This window comes from Nycticebus coucang, chromosome 7 (genome assembly GCF_027406575.1).
Source record: "Nycticebus coucang isolate mNycCou1 chromosome 7, mNycCou1.pri, whole genome shotgun sequence".
NCBI classification, from domain to species: Eukaryota; Metazoa; Chordata; class Mammalia; order Primates; family Lorisidae; genus Nycticebus; species Nycticebus coucang.
The window spans coordinates 108,011,464-108,032,390 of record NC_069786.1 but is presented as its reverse complement, the minus strand read 5'-3'; the positions used below and the strand labels follow the sequence as shown (position 1 = coordinate 108,032,390).

At 37.5% G+C, this 20,927-nt stretch overlaps 1 protein-coding gene across 1 annotated transcript in view; it reads right to left on the bottom strand.

The window, feature by feature from the left end:
• CPS1 (carbamoyl-phosphate synthase 1) overlaps positions 1 to 20,927 on the bottom strand; it is a 142,686-nt gene that overhangs the window by 28,570 nt on the left and 93,189 nt on the right. The window contains exons 22-28 of the mRNA XM_053598311.1: positions 14,785 to 14,926; positions 12,999 to 13,064; positions 12,486 to 12,549; positions 9,926 to 10,107; positions 4,737 to 4,931; positions 4,242 to 4,309; positions 1,990 to 2,065 (exon numbers count right to left, since the gene is read on the bottom strand). Of these exons, the coding sequence (XP_053454286.1) occupies positions 1,990 to 2,065; positions 4,242 to 4,309; positions 4,737 to 4,931; positions 9,926 to 10,107; positions 12,486 to 12,549; positions 12,999 to 13,064; positions 14,785 to 14,926 (793 nt within the window). The remainder of the gene's footprint in view (positions 1 to 1,989; positions 2,066 to 4,241; positions 4,310 to 4,736; positions 4,932 to 9,925; positions 10,108 to 12,485; positions 12,550 to 12,998; positions 13,065 to 14,784; positions 14,927 to 20,927) is intronic.

The following is a 20,927-nucleotide window of genomic DNA, read 5'->3' as shown; positions in this document are numbered from 1 at the left end:
GCGCCTTAGCAGCTTGAGCCACAGGCGTTGAGCCTAGCTTTTCTATTTGTAGTAGAGACAGGGTCTCACTCGTGCTCAGACTGTTCTCTCACTCCTGAGCTCAGGTGATCCACCCACTTCAGCCTCCCAGAGGGCTAGGTTTCTTTTGGTTTGGGGGGGCAGAAGATGAAATCCTTTGTCTGAAATTAATTTGTCTTATACTACCTTCTAGAGTATTATGACATTTGCAACTGTACAATCATTTTTCTTCATTCATATTCAGATGTCCTTTCTTGGCTGTTTCAGATCCCTTATCATTCTTAATTATTTTTTAATTTTATTTTTTTAGAAACAGGGGCTTGCTCTGTTGTCCAGGCTGGAATACAGTGGTCCTTTCATAGCTCACTATAATCTCACCTTTTTTGACTCAAATGATCCTCCCATCTCAGTCTCCCAAGTAGCTAGGACACCCCCCCAAAAAAAATTTAAAGTATTTTGTAGAGATAGAGGTCTTGCTACGTTGTCCAGGATTGCTTGGGACTCCTGGTCAAGACAAAGCCTCCCACAATGTGGGGATTAGAGGCCTGAGTCACCTTGCCTAGCCACTCCTGAAGTGGGTTCCATGCTCGGTGCTTCCTTTCTATAGCAGGCGCTATCCAGGAATGAATACATAAATAGATGAACACTTTATGGGGGCCTCCTTTACTCTAAATTCATTGAATTCAGTATCCCAGATTCTGCTGTAGTTTAATGAGGAGAAGTGATCCAGGAAGTATTCAGTCAGGACATCTATATTATTAACCTTTGTCCCCCTATGGGTTCAGTCCACATGCTATCAGAAAAAAACACATATTTTTCAAAATATTCTTCTGAGTAGAAGTCCTATGAGATCTAGTGTTCCAGGTAGAAAAGACAGGACGTGCAGCACCCCTCATATGAGACAGTTGCTGGCTTCTCAAAAGCGGAGCATGGCGGGAGCCCTCGCTGGGAACACAGAGGAGAGGACAGTGGTGTCTCCCTGCAGAGTGCGCTCAAGATTCCCTCCTTGGTTATCTGACATTCCCACAAACATGAATTCAAAATACACTTGGTTTTCTTTTTTTCACACTTTTTGCCGCTTCTCAGTCTTTATCTACTCTGTTCACCTCCCAAGCATCCCTGGGCAGCAGCAATCATACAAAAGATGACCCAGCTTGCCGTGTGCAGGGCGAGTCCACGCTTCTTTGTTCCTCTTTGAGATACCTCTGATTTTACTCATCAGCTCTCTCGAAATTCCACTTGCCTAACATCAAACCCTGCTCTATGAGTTGTTCTTTTTTTTTTCTTTTAGTCCAATTAGCTTTGAAAGCTTTTAAAAGGAAACCATCACTTTTATGCTTTACACTACAAGGACTGCAGATCAATAACCCCACTGGGTAAATCTTAAATGGATCACACTGAGGTAACTCCAAAGGAGAAAGTAAAAGCTGTGGGCAGTGGAGGAAGGTGTTTGAGTCACTACACAATCATAAACACTTTTATTAACTCCCAAATGGAATATGCCAAATAAGCAAAGAAAAAAAAATAGTTGAATAAGGGGACCTATTATTAAAGTGGCATTTTTGACTAAGACAAATTTCCCAGGTGTGAAAATTAAAAATCAGGAAAGCATTCACTGGTTAACAGTGAGTATGTCTGGAAACATTTGAGGCTGGGAATCCCAGGAATAATTTGACCAGTGTCTCACCCTTAAGGAAAACAGGAATGCTAATCCTTTTGACTCCTAGAGTCTAAAATCATATAAATCTCTGTTTCAATTGAATATGCACAGGTCTTCCTCTTCTACTAATCCTAAGATTCTTATTAGAATTTAGTGCTTTTGAGTTTTCTCATTTTCATATGTAGGACTCTAGTGGATAGAAGGAGGAAAGATGAAAACTTATCCTAACATTGTATGAGAGAAAATGTATAGAAAATGAGGTCGCAATTGACAAAAGAGGCAAAAGTCTCTAAGCAGAAACCGGACACTACCTGAGAGACTCTAGTGGCTTCCTCGAGGAATTTTTTCATTTCATCCTCAGAGAATACCACGTTCATGGCAGACCCACTGGAAAAGAGGGGGGGGAATCAGGTTAGTTTCATGCTTGTGAGCCAGACTTGACTGGTTCTCAACAGTTCCAGGCAACCTCTAGTTCCAGACAAGAGTAAGATACCTTACTCTAAACTGAGGCTTTATTCAATGTAATCACCAGGACAGTTGATGCAAGTATAAAGTTACTGCGTTGAAGATAGAGAAGGAGGATGAGACGTGTAACAACGCCTGAAGGGGAACCCTGCCGCTCCAGGGACTGTATTTCTCTCTAAGGTTTGCCCTTTCTGATTTATTCTTTAACCTTCTCTTGATTCCAGCTAATTCTTAAATTTTTGTTGTGGTTGTTTTTTGGCCAGGGGCCAGGTTTGAACCCACCACCTCTGGTATATGGGGCCGGTGCCTTACTCCTTTGAGCCACAGGCGCCGTCCTAATTCTTAAATCTTAACAGGATTCAGCCCCAACCCTAATTTCTTTAACCCTGTTATCTACTGAGTTGATTAGCAACAGCTGATCTTAACCCAGCAGTGTATTGTGAAAGCAGGTTATTCTATTAGCTCAGCCAGATTACAAGCAAAAGAACCAATTTTTTAGTAATATTTGCAGATTTAAAATATAATATATGAATGCAACTTTTTCAACTCTGTATTTCCTTTTAAATATACAGAAAATCATGGTATCTAAAAACAATTTTCTCTGAATTTTGACATTTTCAAAATGGAATGGGGGAAGGAAGAAAGGATGACCAGAAAGAGGAAGGGAAGAAATAAAAATGTCACTTCCCCTTCGCTTTTAAAAAGTTGCATTTCTTTACCTTTTCTACTCTATTATAAATTTCTCTTCTCATTTTTTAATGTATTTTTAATTAACAGATGATTGTACGTACTTATGGGGTATAATGTGATCTATGTATACATTATATAAAGATTCAATCAAGCAAAGTAACATATCCATCACCTCACCAATTTTTCATCCCATCACAGATTTCTACATAAAGAGCCTTTAATTGTTTTATGTGTTTAAGAGAGGAAGGCTAAAGCAATAATACTGACAATTCAGATATAAGAAACTAGAACAAAGATAGTCATAGCAAAAATGAGCAAGAAATAGTCACAGCTATTTTTCCCAACACTTCCTTAAACATGAGCATGTCATTTAAATTAATATACATTAATAGAAGTAGTATTATTAGACGGTGGTTTACTCAAAATGTCATTTAAATGAAAAGGAAAGTTTTCCATCTCATTTGAAACTTTTTATTATTTTAAAAGATTCCCATCTCAAATTCCATTCACACTTTCAAATTGTGCACAGCAAATTGTGTTTCTCTTATTATCCCCTATTCAGTGAAGTAGTTCCTTACATGTGGTAACATCTGAAGAAAATAAGTGATAATTCACAACGTCTCCCTTTATGATAGAACTTGGTTTCAAAGTTTAATACAAAAGATCCTCACTGTCCCTGTTCCTCATTATGATTCATCTGTTTTTTTTTTTTTTGTAGAGACAGAGTCTCACTGTACCGCCCTCGGGTAGAGTGCCGTGGTGTCACACGGCTCACAGCAACCTCTTAACTCTTGGGCTTACGCGATTCTCTTGCCTCAGCCTCCCGAGCAGCTGGGACTACAGGCGCCCGCCACAACGCCTGGCTATTTTTTGGTTGCAGTTTGGCCGGGGCTGGGTTTGAACCCGCCACCCTCGGCATATGGGGCTGGCGCCCTACTCACTGAGCCACAGGCGCCGCCCTGATTCATCTGTTTTAAAAATCTGTTCTCAGAAACTCAAAATTTTAAAACAAAGGCTTTATCCTAAGGGGCTAGCAATAGTCAAAGATAAGCTGTTATTTCGGGGTGTCAGAAAGCAGATACTGGAGAGATATATCCCAATTGTGTGTGCGTGTGAGTGAGTTCTTTAATGTTCTATAATGTAAAACCATCCTCCTTCAGTTTGGCAGGGCTAATGCTTCTAGATACAGGATTTGGTCTCTTCCTATTGCCAATCCCTAAAGAAAAGCTTTAAGCTGAAGATCTGTTCATTGATCCTCAGACTGCTGTGATGATTTAAAAATTGTCAATGGATTTCACAAATTACTACACATAGAAGCCTAATGCTAATAGCATACAGCATGCATTTCTGTATCCCCACCCACCCCCATTTCCAAACCATTGTTTTGGAAAACAATGTACAGTATTACCTCAAAACATAGGAAGGTCTCAACAAGCAGGGGTAGCCCACAGATTTTGCAAATTCCAGGGCTTCATTCTAATTAATAGAAACAGAAATGATAAAAATATGAATAGTTTAAAATACACAACAGAACTGCAGAACAATATCGTTAGATCAATATTGTTCTACAATATTGTAACCTAACATTTTATTCTTTTTCTCAAAAGACACTACTAAAATGTATATTGAACATTGAAATACATATATATTCTTGATTCTGATTCTAAATACCAAATCTAGTTCAAAAATAGTTTGAACATCCTTTCATGGTCTGAATCTTAATGAGAATCCTGCTAGTAATTCATAATCAGCCTTTAACTGCGATCATAGAAATACAGCAACTTTAAGTATAGTACATTCCTTCTGCCCTGTAGTTAACATCCCCAGTAGTTAACATTCAGGTTACAACTCTTCACAAAAAAAAAAAAAAAATTTAAAAAAAGACACTTGTTTCTCTCCTTACCAAAGTATTAACAGCTTTCCATGGTGCCTGAGCCACCTTCAGCTCGTCCAGGACTGCTGAGAAGATGGATCGATCCTCAGCCCTGTCAATCTGCAAAGGGCTTGTGCCCATGATTTTTACACCATTCTTATACAGAGGGACTGCCAAGTTGTTTGGAATCTGGCCCCCGACAGATATGATGCAGCCGCCACATGCCTGGAATCGAAGTATATATTATCAGCCATGGTAGTAACTTCCTCGTCCATGGACAACTGTGCTAAGACAGCCTTCATGTTCTTACTGATGATGCTTAACCTGACTGTGACGGTCTCATCTCTGTCAGTGGATAATATTACATTATGCCACCAAGAGAGACACATACTCGGTATTGACGTCCCAGGTACTGAAATGTTAAAATCCACATGAGACTTCCACACGACCACACATGGCTATCATTTTTGACATTAGCATGTATGACAATTGGGGGAAAAAAAAAAAAACAATTTTCACCCTGTACTCCATCCTGTAATCGATTAATTCTTGTACCACTATTGTAGTTTTGTAAATTGGTAGCCATATCTCCCTCCAGCACTCTCCTCTACTGTTCCCCGCCACCCCAGAACCTCACATGCAGATTAAGCACCTACAAGATTGATTCAAACGTTAGCACTGTACTGAGAGTGCACCAACGGTTTTCATTGCCTAGCAGGGTCCTCAAACTGCGGCCCGCAGGCCACATGAGGCGGTGTGATTGTATTTGTTCCTGTTTTGTTTTTTTACTTCAAAATAAGATATGTGCAGTGTGCATAGGAACTTGTTCATAGTTGTTTTTTTTTTTTTTTTTTTTAACTATAGTCCGGCCCTCCAACAGTCTAAGGGACAGTGAACTTGCCCCCTGTTTAAAAAGTTTGAGGACCCCTGGGAGGATACGGACACCTAAAACTCTCCAGTCTTCTCTGTCATCGTCCTCCCAGCCTCAGGAAGACTACTCGTTATCTTCCACCAAGTGGACTCCCACCAGCAAACTCTCTGCTTCTCTGGCTGTTGTTTCTGTTCCTCTCTTCCCCGGTTTATCTTACCTTTCCCACCTGAACTGAAGTCCATTCTAATTTCCACATACCACTTTGGGGACCTAACCCACCATTCTCTCTCCTTTGATGCAACCTTAGCACCTGTCTACAGTGCCCAGTCACTGATTTTAGTTCCTATTTCCTTACTGTTTCCTTTACAAGCTGTGCCTTAATTCCAATGTTTGGGCACTACGATTTCCTTACTTAAAACCAAATTTCCCATTAGCAGTCAAAACTGCAAGATAAAAAAAAAATTAGCCTAGAAAATCCCAAAGTGAAGGTGAACCAGTGTGAGATGGAAAGGCATTGCCTCTGCAGTTTTAACTCCCTTCCTAGCTTGGTTCTCTCTGTGCAATGTTCTGCCCCCACCTCAATTCAGTTTTTTTGTCTACAATATTAAGATAACACCTGCCTTCTTCACAAGGTTGCCAGTTAGATCAAATAACATTACAGGTCTTCTATGCTATCAGTGTATTTTTAAAAGGCATGATTACTAATATCAAAAACATTATATTATCTGATAGACCATCAAGCTTTACATAATTTATGTTTGCCCTAATGACCCACTAATGACTATTAGTAGAATTGCTGAAATGATCTGTATGTGCCAAGTATATTTTGTCATTATTTAAAGTCATTCTGAAATGCTCTTCTAAGTGACGAAGCTAATTTCTCTCTGATGAGAGAAATTATAGTACTTCCTAAACAAACACCCTGCAATTGGTGCTTAAAGGCATTGTAAACAGTATTGAAATTAATAGTCCACTATTTTGCATATTTATAAGTATGTTTAAGCTACTTTTATCATCTTTTCAAAATACGTTCAATAGAAATTTTTATAAAACCTTTAAAAAGAATCATTTTCTTTATCAGTTTTTTATTATTTTTGGTTTATTAGCAGTGTTACTAATGTGTTTGAGGCTAAAAAAGAAATTCTTCAGTTAAGTGTAAACAAAAACAAAAAGTCTCATATGAAGTATTTCAAAGTAATTTTTAAAAATTAAAGAAGTAGCCGCTTATGAGAAAGAGTTGGTGCCAAATTGGACTCAATCAGACCTTAAATTTGAATTAAGAGGCCTCAATTAACAAATCAATGTTTTTCAAAATGGCTCCATTCAATTGATTTATATTTTTCAAGAAATTAATTACTTTCAAAACAACAGTAAGATAATAGTTCTAATCTTTATTACTTTTTATTGAGGACTCTGCTGTATATCTTGGACTATTTGTTTCAATCTTTACAATGTCCTACTGAGGTGATTATTATTATCATTTTACAGCAAAGGAAAGTGAAACTCAATGCAGGTAAAGCGGCATGCCCATACTGGTTATCCAGCAAATACATAAATAGAGATTTTATGTGAGCTCTATTCTATAGATCGTAAACCAGTTATGCTCAAGTCATTTACCAAATATTTGAATCTCAAGCTAAGTCTACTTTTCTGGCTGGTTTCAGAAGTGGTTAATGTTAGAGAATAAAAGAAAAGCTATTTCTAAAACATTCTTTTGGAAAAGTGGTAGACCAAATTCTCATTGACTTCCGGAATAAGAGATCATCACCAGTAAGACAAATCATGTCCACAGGAATGTTTTAGTATAACCATGCGATGGTGTAGTACAGGCTTTGCCCAGACAGCAGAAGGAATTCAGTAAGGGAATGTTTGTAGGATGAAGTTAATGGAGCTCATTTTCATGGAAGAGTCCAACTTAAAATGGGCCCCAACTCATAGGGACACACGGACAGAACCTGGGATCTCAAACAGGTAAATGGTCATCATCAACATAATCAATTATTCCTAACTTACTTCAAATAATCTACTGAAATAAAATATTCTAAAGCTCAGATATTTTTTTCAGAGACTTTTAAACTCTTTAGGCTTTAAATCATCAATTAGGTTCCCAAAGTTCCACTGATCTTACCTAGACTTGTCTGTATCTTTTTTACCTATCTTAGTTTTCTATTTTTTTAACCTGATATCACTAGCTAACACATCACCAGCATATTACTGAAATGATATTCAAGTTGCAATCACACAACAAATTTATTTTCAACGGTAAAAAATTATAAAGAAACCTTTAAATGTATGAGAATATCTTAGCTTCTCCTACCCACTAGTCACTTTGGTCGGTACTTATTTTATGAATAAATTAAAGGTGGTATTATACACAAAATGCAATGTGAGAAAATTTATCTTACTGGCAGAAACAGTATTTGCCTCATTAAAAATGGCCCTGAATGTTGCAACTTCATAGATTATCTCCAATTTCCAAAATTCCATTATCTATACATCTGCCAATGAGAAGGATCATGCTTTATATTTAGGTAATTTACATTTCAGTAAAAGATGTTGTACATTTTTGGTGAGAATGTCGGGATAATATTTAATTACAATTAAACTAAATGCTAGAAATTAACCCCATTTCTGTTTTTAGTCATGCATTCTTTAATGGGTTTGCTTATCACTAATTAGTATCTGTCATTATTTCATTCACTTAACTTCAATTTGTTACAGAAGTACCATTGTCTATACACAATAGTCTTATGTTCTTCAACATGACATTTTGAACTACTTCATGATATATAGTAACACTATACTTTAAATGCCAATTCATTTTAAAGACAGGCCAACCTATTTCTTTGTATCATACTGACTTTAGTTACAGTAAAAGGATCTTATTAACAGCCATGTATAACTACATATAAAAGCATTCATAGATATTTCTAATTTCCCCTCAAACGCTTTCACAGGAAAATAATTATGTTTCAAATGCCTGCTGCTATTGCCTATAATGCCTTTCAATATTTTTAAAATGAGCCTTTGAGTTTTCACATATTTACGTTATGGATCTCAGTGTAATTATTAATGTCTTGAAGGTAGGGAGCTGTTTTTAGAGGTCTCATGCTGAACCTGCATTTACAAGGTGCTCAGAAAATGTAGAATGCATCTGTTTCGATACCCACTTATATAAGTGAAAAGAATGTTCAGGAGTCATCAGAAAAACCATGTTAGGAAAGAATAAAAAATGTGTATACTCTACCTAATGAAATTATTAAAGGGTTATAGGCTAGGCTCAAATACACAACTATGATTGTACATCCATCCTAAGTTTGTCCATTTTTTTCTTTATAATGGTCATCACAGTCTTCTATTATATTTTATACTTTACAACGTGACTTCAATGATAAATTCCATGTTAACTTCACAGAAGCTGCAAGTAGCACGCTTTTACACTCGTGTAATTAATTAACGAAAAAGTTGACACATAGAGAATTTAAGTAACTTGTAAAGTCAATGAGTCTTCAAGACAAATCTAAAATTTAAGAATTGTGGCTTCAATTCAGTACCGCTTCTTTTCTCTGAGTGACCATATTCTACACACAGGGATGATTCTCTGTGGTAATCATCATCTGTGGTAGGGAATTAACTAGTTAACTGGAATTAACTGACATCGAAAACATAACTTCTGGACACCACTCTGAAACTTTCCAGCAGTTATTTTTTTTAAGTGTAACATATTTACACGTAAGAATTTAACTTGTTCTACAGACCTACAGGAACCTGTAATCGCATGAATGCACGGTGAAGACGCACTCAATAATGTTGGAGTGGGAATGGAGGAGCAACCGTGAGCGAAGGCTACAAAGAAACCAAATCACTCAAAAGTTCAAATGGACTCAAGGATCTTAAACTTGAGACTAACAGCTTCATCTGGTGCAGCTAGAAATTAACTGGTCTTCTGTGAACAACTGACTCTCTACTGGGACCCGTTCACCATTAAACTGTATCACGAACAAAAAAGAGGCTGTTTATTGTATGACTAAATGACCAATTTTGCAAAATATTTATGAGGGGCCATCTTGTGCTAGTAAACATGCGGCTGGCACTTGTTACTGAGTAGAGTTTTCAAACTGAAAGCTTTGGGGGAAAAAATGAATGTTATATGAAAAGTTAATCATTCTCTGCCAGGACCTCAAATAAGTCCGAAGTGATTTTTTTTTAAAGTTTCACCATAAACTTAGGCAATGGGAGACATTGGCAGCTCTTTCTCCTAAGGTGAATTACGATGCAAATCTACGCACATGAATACACATATATAGAGCAGACACTGCATGTATCTTCTTTTCTTTTCTTTTTTTACCTCCTGATGGTAGATGTCTAGTATTCTCTCCAAAGACAACTCTTCAAAGTACAATTTGTCACACTCGTCAAAGTCTGTGCTCACAGTCTCAGGGTTGCAATTCACCACTACTGTCTTCTTCCCAAGTTGACGCAATGTGCGGATACTGGAGACGGCACACCAATCAAATTCCACACTGCTGCCTGCAGAGACCATGAGATGGGAAAAGGGATGAGAGAAGCTTCAAGTTACAGGACAGAAGCATAAATGTGTCTCTCGTCAGTCCAAGTTAAGGAAGCTAATGCCTTTCAATTCAATTTTTAAAGCTCCAAGATATAAATTTCAGACTCATGATGCATACTGTATTAATAGTAGGAAATCAGAGTCTAATTAAACAGCAATGAAATGTTGGCTTGTTTTATAGGCTACATTCTGCAATAGGTCATCTCCATATTTGAAGCATTCAGAACCTCAGTGTCCATGGAAGATAATTTTAATGATAAAAAATAATCTTGACTTACTGAAAAGAAATTCAAAGTGAACATATTGACCTCTACACACAAAAATAGTTAATCCAGTAATCACAATACTCCAGTTTCAGTCCTTGTACTTCATCTGGTGTCTAACAGCTAAACCCAGTGATCCCTGAAAGGTCTTGCAGCTCTGACATACTGTGATTTATCAAAAAGTCCTATCCTTTCCAAGTATATCCTTTCAATCTTGGCAAGGCCACTCCATACAGAGTAAGTGACCTTCTATAGAGAAATCTGAAGTACTGTATCATAATGACCTAAATGCTTCAAAATATCACCTCTCCTGGGAAACCATGGAACTGGAAGTCCTGTACCTTGTACTAATTTTTTGCATTAGGACATTGTCTCAAAAAAATACAGTAACTAAGAAAATGCCATGAAGGCTACGTTGAACAGTTTGATGAGAATATTTCAGATTGTATATGAAACCCGCACATTGTACCCCTTGATTGCACTAATGTACACAGCTATGATTTAACAATAAAAATAAATTAAAAAAAAAATATATATATATATATAATCCAAACATAGTTCCATGTTCATTCTCATTGTCGAGTAAACATACACTTGATTATCAGCTAGGCTTCTCTGAATCACAATGTAATGCAAAATTTTTTGCATAAATTACGTAAAATTTGGGAAAGGATGGAAAAATAATGCAGGGAGGAGAAGGGCAGATCCTGGTGAAGGTGTTCAGGATATTTACCCATAATAAGTGCTATCATCTAAGTGTATCACCCAAAATTCATGTGTTAGAAACCCAACCCTCAGTGCCACAGTGCTCGGAGGTGGGGCCTTTTAGGAGGTGTTTAATCATGGATAGATTAATGCCATCATAACAGTGCTTAATAGAGAAAGTCTGCTCCCTTCTTGCCCTCTGCCTTCTGTCATGTGAGCACATAGCCTCCCTTCCCTCTGGAGGACACAGAGTTTGAGTTGCCATCTTAGAAACAGAAACTTAACTCTCAACAGAAAACTGAGCCTCCAGCCATTTGACTTTGGTCTTTCCTGCCCCTAGGACTGTGAGAAATAAACTTCTATTCCTTATAAATTACCCCCATCTCAGGTATTTTGTAATAGCAACACAAATGGACTAAGGCCATAACTAAGGCTGTACAAATTGGTAAACTCACATATTCAGAAGCAGTTAATTGTAAAAACTAAAATAAACTATGCTTAAAGTAACAGAATAAGACTATAAACATTCAAATCATATATTTTAATATTTCCACATTAGAATGCCTGGATATATAGCTAATTTTAATTGAGTAGGGCGAAAATGTCCCAATCTCTAGTATGTTTATATTATATTAAATAAAATGCTGTACCCATGAACCAATAAGACAAGATCTTTGCATTTGATGTAAACAAGAGTGATAAGTTCAGTCACAGATTGTATCTGAAAGGAATTTTCTGGCTAATGTATAAATTCCTTGAGCAAATGTAGATCCTCATGAAAAGCTATGAAAAAGAAAAAAAAGTCACAGTCAATTCCATTCTTTGAACCCAGTGAGAAGTTCAATTTAGTTACTGAGGTTGAAAATGATGAAGGAGTAACATGGTGAAATGATAGGAGACAAAATTTATAGCTGAGACCTCCCTCTGAATATTACTTTACCACCAAATAGTTGTATATGTTTGGGTTTTATCTTTTTTTTAGAGACAGAGTGCCACTTTATTGCCCTCAGTAGAGTGCACAGCTCAAAGCAACCTCTAAGTCCTGGGCTTAAGCAATTCTCTTGCCTCCCGAGTAGTTGGGACTACAGGCGCCCACCAGAATGCCCAGCTATTTTTTGTTGTTTTTGTTGCAGTTTGGCTGGGGCCAGGTTTGAACCTGCCACCTTCGGTATATGGGACTGGAGCTCTACCCATTGAGCCACAGGCGCTGCCCTATGTTTGGGTTTTATCTTTTTGAACCATAGTTTCCTAATTTACAAAACATCAATTCTAACAGCATTTGGCATAGTTCTTGGAATAATGGAATTAACATTTGTGAAGAGTTTATTTAAATCATAAAAATCCTATGTAAACATAAGTTTTCACTTTACCAATGTGATATGGGCCACAGCCCAGCACCATCATTCCATGGTCATCAAAATTGATATCATGCTCCTGAGGGGGAAAAATGTGGAAATTGTTTTGTGTTATTATTCCATTTAATTAAACTATTTTCCCCATCTTTAAATGTGTCTTTTTTATTATTCCTCTAGTTTACTTGCATCCTCTATTAGTCTCTGGGAACCCATAAGTATAAAGAGTTATACAAGATCTATCAACCTTTAAAAAATAAATCTAGCTCAGTATTTTTGAATTAGTCATGAAACATAGCATAATTATATGCTCATGTAATCGCTGCCTTTATCATCTTTTCTCTTGTTTACTTTAATTATCTTAAGGCAGTTCTTAAAAAGACTAAGTATAGAAACACATCATTGCATCTGACTCCCACGATGCCATTTTTATTACTTTGATAAACAAAGATGCCAAAAATATTATATTCCCTAACCTGGACCATATAGTAAGTCAAGATCCTCTGGGCATGGCATTTTGGCAATTCTTACCTGACCATTATAGGTAACATAGAGGTAGTTTGTTACTGAGGGGTATTCTGCAGCCAGTGTATCAATCTGCAAGAGAAAATAAATTTAAAAATGAGCAAATAAATAAGGATTTTATTCCTTTATTAAATATTTTTTCAAAACTGTAAGTTTTCTCGTGCTCCATTTATATTCCTTTAATGCCTATTTCTGTCAAATACAAACACCAGAAAAGGTATATGCAATCTATTTGCTTTCTAATTCTGAAAATGAAACAGGAAACACCAACAATGATGTGATCAAGCAATCATTTGGCCAATACACAGCTGCATACACCCTGGAGCACCATGGGATCACTACAGTAGTGCCTCTCACCCTAGAGCACCATGGGATCACTACAGTAGTGCCTGTCATCCTAGAGCATCATGGGATCACTACAGTAGTGCCTCTCACCCTAGAGCACCATGGGATCACTACAGTAGTGCCTGTCATCCTAGAGTACCATGGGATCACTACAGTAGTGCCTGTCATCCTAGAGCACCATGGGATCACTATAGTAGTGCCTCTCACCCTAGAGCACCATGGGATCACTACAGTAGTGCCTGTCATCCTAGAGCACCATGGGATCACTACAGTAGTGCCTCTCACCCTAGAGCACCATGGGATCACTACAGTAGTGCCTGTCATCCTAGAGCATCACGGGATCACTGCAGTAGTGCCTTTCACCCTACAGCATCATGACATCACTACAGTAGGGCCTCTCATTGACATGACAAAGTGGTCCTATAGTCCATGGTCACTGGGAAGACTTACCTAGCTGGCTAAAAAAGCTGTGTAGAAAAATCAAAATCAGAGCAAAATGACCTGCATGTAAGGATGTCATTGGTTTTCAAATTAATGCAGAAGGTTGAAGTTACCTGTAGCAGCGAGCAGTGAAATGACACAAAGACCATAAAGCATGGAGGGAAGGAGGGTGGTGAGCAGAGAACAGGATCTCATTGAACACGTTTGGAAATCAATTCAACTCTCTAGGGCCAGTTGCCCAGCTTAGCGAGCAAGAATCTGGGGCCAGCAGGGCAAGCTGGTATAAGGCAGGTGAGAAGGGAGAAAGATAATAACTGCTGAGTGGAAAATATTTAGCATCAAGCTTGAGACCTAAGGGTATGCAGGGGCCCCCTGAGCACCAGAGCAAAGTCAATGATTTTAAAGGACAAAAACCAGCTGGTGGTACTTTAAGCCAAGACATCCTTTCCATTAAAGGATAAGGGGGGGGAAAAAATAGAAACACAAGGCACACCTATGAATGTTCATGTAATTGTCATGAATACTAAATGAGCTCATTATACCCAGCCCTATCACAATGAATAGTAAATGAACCACAATGATGGGGCACTTAAAATAAAGGATTGCCCTGTAAAAAGTTAGTGCCATCAGAGATAACTATTCTTTTCAAGAGGGTCAGTCACTATGCTAGAATATTTCAAGCCCTTCTATTACACAAAGGATTTCTCTTATTACACGTATATTTGGACACAGGTCAAAAAGCAGAGGAAAGGTCATTTTGATTTTTTTTTTCATTTAGGCCAAGAAAACCAGATGCGCACTTCCATCTTCACATCTCCGTGTCCTTTCATACACCCCCTTTTAAGCATAAATCAATCCTGGGCCGAATAAAATTGCTGACATCCTGAGCATTGATTGGATAAACAGTCTACTTTCTAATCTCACCTCTCATTATTGAATGGCTTTCTGAGTTGGTGCCTACATATTACCACAGATATTCTGGAGAAAAAAAGGGAAATTCCTTTACCTGTTTCACCCATGGGTGGATGTTTTTTTTCAACCTTAGCTCCCTTGTCTGGGCTTCAGTGAGCCGCAGACATTTTGAAATCTGCTTGTCAGAGAACCCGATCTCCTTTGCCCTTTTGAGGGTTTCTTCTGGAATGGACTCACTAGAATTTAACAGAAAAGATAGATTCATGATGAGATCAAACAACAAAGAGCAATGCCGCATTCCCCCTCAAAGTGACCAGAGGCTGCTGATTGTCCACCTTCAAATATGGGTAGGGCCCCTTATCTTTTAAAAATACACAAATAAATAACACACTACTCCAGACTCTGAGAAGTCTTTTGCATTCGCAAAGCTGACCTCTGTGATCTCCTACTGTGACACCCTCAGAACCCTCTGCCCTGCCTTTTTTTTTTTTTTTTAAATTGGCACCTGCATTTACCGTGCTAATAAATTTGCTTGTAATAATCAGGGACCTCCTTCTCTAAATCCAGGAACCTTTTCTCTATAACCATTTTCTTCAACCTGTCATCCCATGACCATTTGGGCGTTCCATTCTTTAAAGATTCTTCCCCTGGCTTCTATTAAAGTTCCTTGTCACCCTAGTTTATTACTCTCAACAACAACTTACTAGTTTTTCCTCCCCAAGGCGCTACCTCTCTTACCTCCTTTAGTCTGACTACTTTCTCTCTATCTAGAGAGAAGCCACTGTCCTGGGCTCCAATAAGCATGGCTGGTTGATGATTCTCAAACCCATACCTCTTCCCCAATGCTGTGCTCCAGGTCTTAAGCACACACACTTTGAGAATCATCTTCACCAGAAGGTCCCAGCATGCATCGGACTGGATACCCTCCCCAGAGACATCCTTTATGAACTGATATCACACGTCTATGTTGAGAAGATAATCTTGTGGTTTTATAATTATTTTCCACTCAAGCTAGATTTGTCTCATTTTCCCATGCTCATTTCCATAATGTAGACTTATTTACATGGTTTCTCTCACCTATAACACCTGTGGCATTCCTTTAACCTGTCTAATTTCTCCCTGAGCCCCCAGCAAGCCTTCGAAGTTCAGCTAACGTCCAGCCTCTGAGTTTGCTCAACCTGCACTGATCTCCCCATGCTTTTAACTGCCTCTTTCATTTGGAGCCATGGACATAGTCAGAATACAATTTTGCATGCTATCATCGCCTAACATCTTTATTGTCTCTTAACTTTTATTCACTGATCAGTCTTTTTCCTGATACATTTAAATTCCACAGGGGCAAAAAAATACATTTGGTTCATTTACCAGATTACTCGTAATGCCTGGCATATTATCTGGCCCATAATAACATTCAATAAATATTTATGACTATACATAAGTGAAGGCCAAATATAAATTTATATATTCATACAAATGATTACAAATACAAATTATGAATATAAATAAATGAAGAAATATAAATGAAAGAAACAACTCTCTGGTATTTTCATTTTACAGAAAAGACAAAAATGATTGAAATCAGCTCATAACTAGATTTCAAACTGCATACAAAAATAATTTGCATAGAGTTAAGGGAACGAAGAATAAAATACTACTATAAAAGCATCCCTAACCAAATACCTGTGGGCCAGTTATTTCAAGCCATAGTCAATAAAATAAATTCAATTATAACAATTTGATACTGAATACAGTGAGATTAAAATATAACAGCATGTTGCCAGAATATCTAACTTTCATTAAATAAACATTTTCATGAAATCCAGCTAGTGAAATGTAGCTATATTAAATCTATTGCATTTTATTCATTCTAATCTTTAATCTTTTTTTAATTAACTCATATTTTGAATTTAGGGAAGAGTGGGTTAAGCTGATATGTATAATGGCCATTTCTCTGGCTTTCTGATATCAGTATGAGTTTATATATATCCATGGCTGCCGCTCTTCCTAGCCTTTCTGCTTTATCTATTGTACCTAAATTCCCTTCTGTCTCAAATCAGTGCATCCATTCTCCCAATGAATAGAATTCCTTCTCCTTTTATTCCAATTTTGAATTTTAATTTTCCCAAGCATTTGATAAGCCTTCCCTCAAGGTAATACATTTTCCTGTCAAATTCTTGAATATAACCTGATAACAAATGTTATTACTGACCTAGTGTGTGTGCCAGACTCTGCGCTTATACGCCCTAGAACTGTGGAAGCCCCTTGGCTAGCACATGGGGTTCTTTAAATTTGAAAGTTATTGAATTGAAATTTTTAAAAACTAAAAATTTAGACCTATAATCACCCTAGCCACATTTTGAGTGCTCCCTAGCCACTCATGGCCAGTGGCTACTACCTTGGACAATGAAAATTATAGAATATTCATCATCACAGAAATGTCTTCTTTGTTTTTATTTTTATTTTTTTGAGACAGAGTCTCACTCTGTCACCCTCAGTAGAGTGCTGTGGCATCATCCTAATTCACAGCAACCTCAAGCCCCTGGGTTCAAACAATCCTCTTTCCTCAGCCTCCAAAGTAGCTGGTACTACAAGCATCTGCCAAAAAATGCCCAGCTAAGTTTTCTATTTTTAGCAGAAACAGGGTCTTGCTCTTGCTCAGGCTGGTCTGTAATGCCTGAGCTAAGGCAATCCATGCACCTCGGCCTCCCAGAGAGCTAGGATTACAGGCGTGAGCCACTATGCACGGGCCATCACAGAAATTTCTCAAGGACAATCCTGCTTGAGAAGATACAAAACAATATTTGAGACAGCGAGGTGATTAGAAAGTGATTCAAAACTTTTATGGAGGGATAAGCAATGTGAGGTCAGAGAAAGGTAACAATGTGAGAGTTTGTATTTGAGAAATAGTAGGGTGGTAGAGGGACAAAAATATATTTTTCTTAGTAAAGTATCTCAGGAATGAAAAAAAAAAATCCAATGTACTCAGTACTACTATGAAACCAATTTATAATCACTCACACTTTCACATGAAAGATGAATCACAACTATAGCCCAGGATGAAGGAAGGAAGGGGAAGGAGATGGGAAGGGAGAGGGGCAGTTTGATAGAGGGAGGGTGAATGGTGGGACCACACCTATGGAGCATATTACAAGGGTACAAGTCAGATCTATCAAGTATAGAACACAAATGTCTTTACACATTGATTAAGTAAATGAGGTGAAAGCTGTGTTAAAAATAAATAAACAAAAAATAAAATAAAAAAAGAAAATTCTACTCTATATAGATGAAGGAACTAGTAGACAACAGGCAAGAGCATCTGCATTTACAACAATTTGAGAGCAACAAGATGGCGGGTATAGGGAACATGCTAAGGATTTGTATTATAGTTGGAAAGAGTAAGCAGGAAACGGCGTGCTGGGGGTAGAGCAATCTTCACCGTCATCTCACCAGTGCTTCAACCCTTGAACACGTGCTCTATATCAAGCCTATACCACTGGTATTAATAATGGGGAGATAAAAAACATCAAACTACTACATCCAAGGAGGTCAGAGTATATTCAGGAGCACACAAATAGCCATTCATGTATCTGTATCTGGAGAAGTGCTGTGAGAGAAATTTATCCAAGATGAAGGTGTGGCTCAGAGGAGGGGGTGGGTAAATCTGAGCCTCTGAGGGCCTTTGAAAAACACTGGCTTATGATTACAGTTAATTTTGCTCCTTCCTTCAAAAATCAAGAAAAAAAGTAGGTGAGGAAGAACTTTTGGTTGTTGTTGCTATTTGTTTTACAAACATACGTTTCCACTTCCCTTGCCTAGGATATATTCCTAAACTAATTGCTCATTTGTTTATGTGCAAGTATGCATTTAGCCTCAAAGCAGAAGTGCTTAACAAATAAGCTATTTTGCTAAATTGCAACAGTAACCACTTGAACGTAAATGACTAAAAATCCTAACACTGAAAACAGTGGTCCAGACACAGTTAAGAAACATGCTTGGGAGAGAACCATCACATCTGTAACCAATACCATGGATGCAGCATCATAAATGCAAGTTCTTCAAGTCCAAAGATAAGCAGAAGTCAGCATTTATCTTTGTTTTTTTTGGTTATGTTTTTCTATTTATTAGTAAGGGCTTTTTCAGTGTTTATTTATTTTTATTCCTTCTTATATCAGTTAATTCTTCAAAGATTGCTACATTGTTTTAAATGAAAATTAAAAATAATGTTATTAAATGAACAAAAATAAACCTTTTAGATTCCTCACTTTTCTACTAGGGATACAATAAATGTGCATTTTTATATACATTTTCAGTCTTCTCTATTACTGAAATACGCATAATTTCTCTTATTCTTTTTCACCACAGAGTCCGATAGAGTAGGCATCCCTAGCTGATATACTTCTGCCTCTACTCACCAAATACAATTAGAATCTTACAAGCAAAGAAATAAAAAAGAAAGAAAAGAAAAGCAACAGAAAAGCTGAGTGATGGAATTGGCCTTGTGCATAAAGATGAATTAATTTTGTGCACAGCTTTAGCGGGGAAGAAAAGTTATTTGTCACTAAGACTAACTCAATTGTTCCTGCCCCTCCCCCGCCCCCACCCAGTGTCCCCACCTCAGAGAGGTTTGATCATTTAAAGGGGATATCTGAGAAGGGCAAGAGTAACACACAATGATGGTGATACAGAATGGGGGTGAAAACTATTTCCACATGGGCACTCTCTCAAATCACATCAGGTGAAAATTCTGAAATAGATGTACCAAGCTAGACATGAACAGCGCATATCTTAAGGGCAGTCACTTATTATTGAAACAGTTTCCTGATGAGCCAAAAAACTGCTTCTTTAACTTTTGTCCAATTTTCAAATAACTAGATCAATAACACATGATATTTTTAAATGCCTTGAAAATTAGAGTGCATTAAATTAGAATAGCGTATTAGCAAAATTGTGTACCTTAACTTGAACACAAATATTGGGTAGACGTGATCATAGTCTGTTCAAAGTGATGTATTTTTGATTCTATTTTATTCCTCGTCATTCTGGTTATAAATTTCTACATTTTAGACATGTTCATGATAGTGTGTAAAGCATTTAGCAATCCTCCTCTCAGAAAGATAGATGTTGGTTCTGACCCACAAAGGCAATTACAAAGGCACAGACAAGTTCGCTCCCTCCCACATCCAGTGCCGCCTAATTCTGTGGGGAATGCCTAATGACAAGTCAGGGAGCAGGCTGACTCTATTTCCCTCACTTGTCCTCTCCTCTGCTTCAGTACAACACAAGGCTGGCAGGCAAGTCATGACACACAGAGGAATACTGACTTTATTCCCAACTTGTTCTGATAAAAATCTTATTTCATGTCCTATTGTAATAAAATAAAAAAAGGGACGGTTTGAAGACACGATTCATTAGCTTTGGGCCAGTGATTTAGGTAAGGTTAAACCTCCTCAGAGTCAAATACAAGATGAATAATCTTGAGTGAACATAAAGTTCATTTAACAATGTGGAGATTCGATACGTGCTTCTCATCTTTCTCTGCCCATGTTGGGCTACCCTCCATTTTATCTACTAAAAAGAACTTCCAGCAGAGCAAGCTTTTGGTTTTCTTTCTAAATCAACCTAGGTAAAAGCTTGTTTTAGAATCAGGGCTATACCAGTTTTATTTTTCCAAATGAAAATGAAAACTTTAATTTGGAACAATTCAAAATAGAATAGTTGCTAAAAGAAATACAAACGCTGAATGTATTGTTCAAAACTACTTTTCGGCCCCTCATCAGGGAATGCTCTGCATCCTAGTGTAAATCAAGGGAGGATGATACCAAGTCAGAAATCGGACTGGAGGACACAATTTAAAATTATGTGCAATCAATTTTCCTTCTATTATTTGGCATATATTTGTGCATCCTAGTATTTTATGTGTATCTGATATGTGCATATGAAACATGCACATATGAAATCCATATTTCAGAACTGTATCTTTAAAATATACGATATATAAAACATTTCTTTCCCTTACCAGCTTGCTTTGAGAGTTCAAGGGCAAACTTTTCAAAAGGTTTAGACTTTCATCATTCATAATGGGATCTAAACAACCTAACAGCACATCAAATGCCTGGGATGCTGCCCTTTTCATAATCTTTCTTTTCTTTCCACTTAGCAGCACAAAATGATAGTTTGAAATTTTAGAGGGGAAAGGGATGTCTTAAAACCAGACCGTCAGACGTTTTACATACTCCG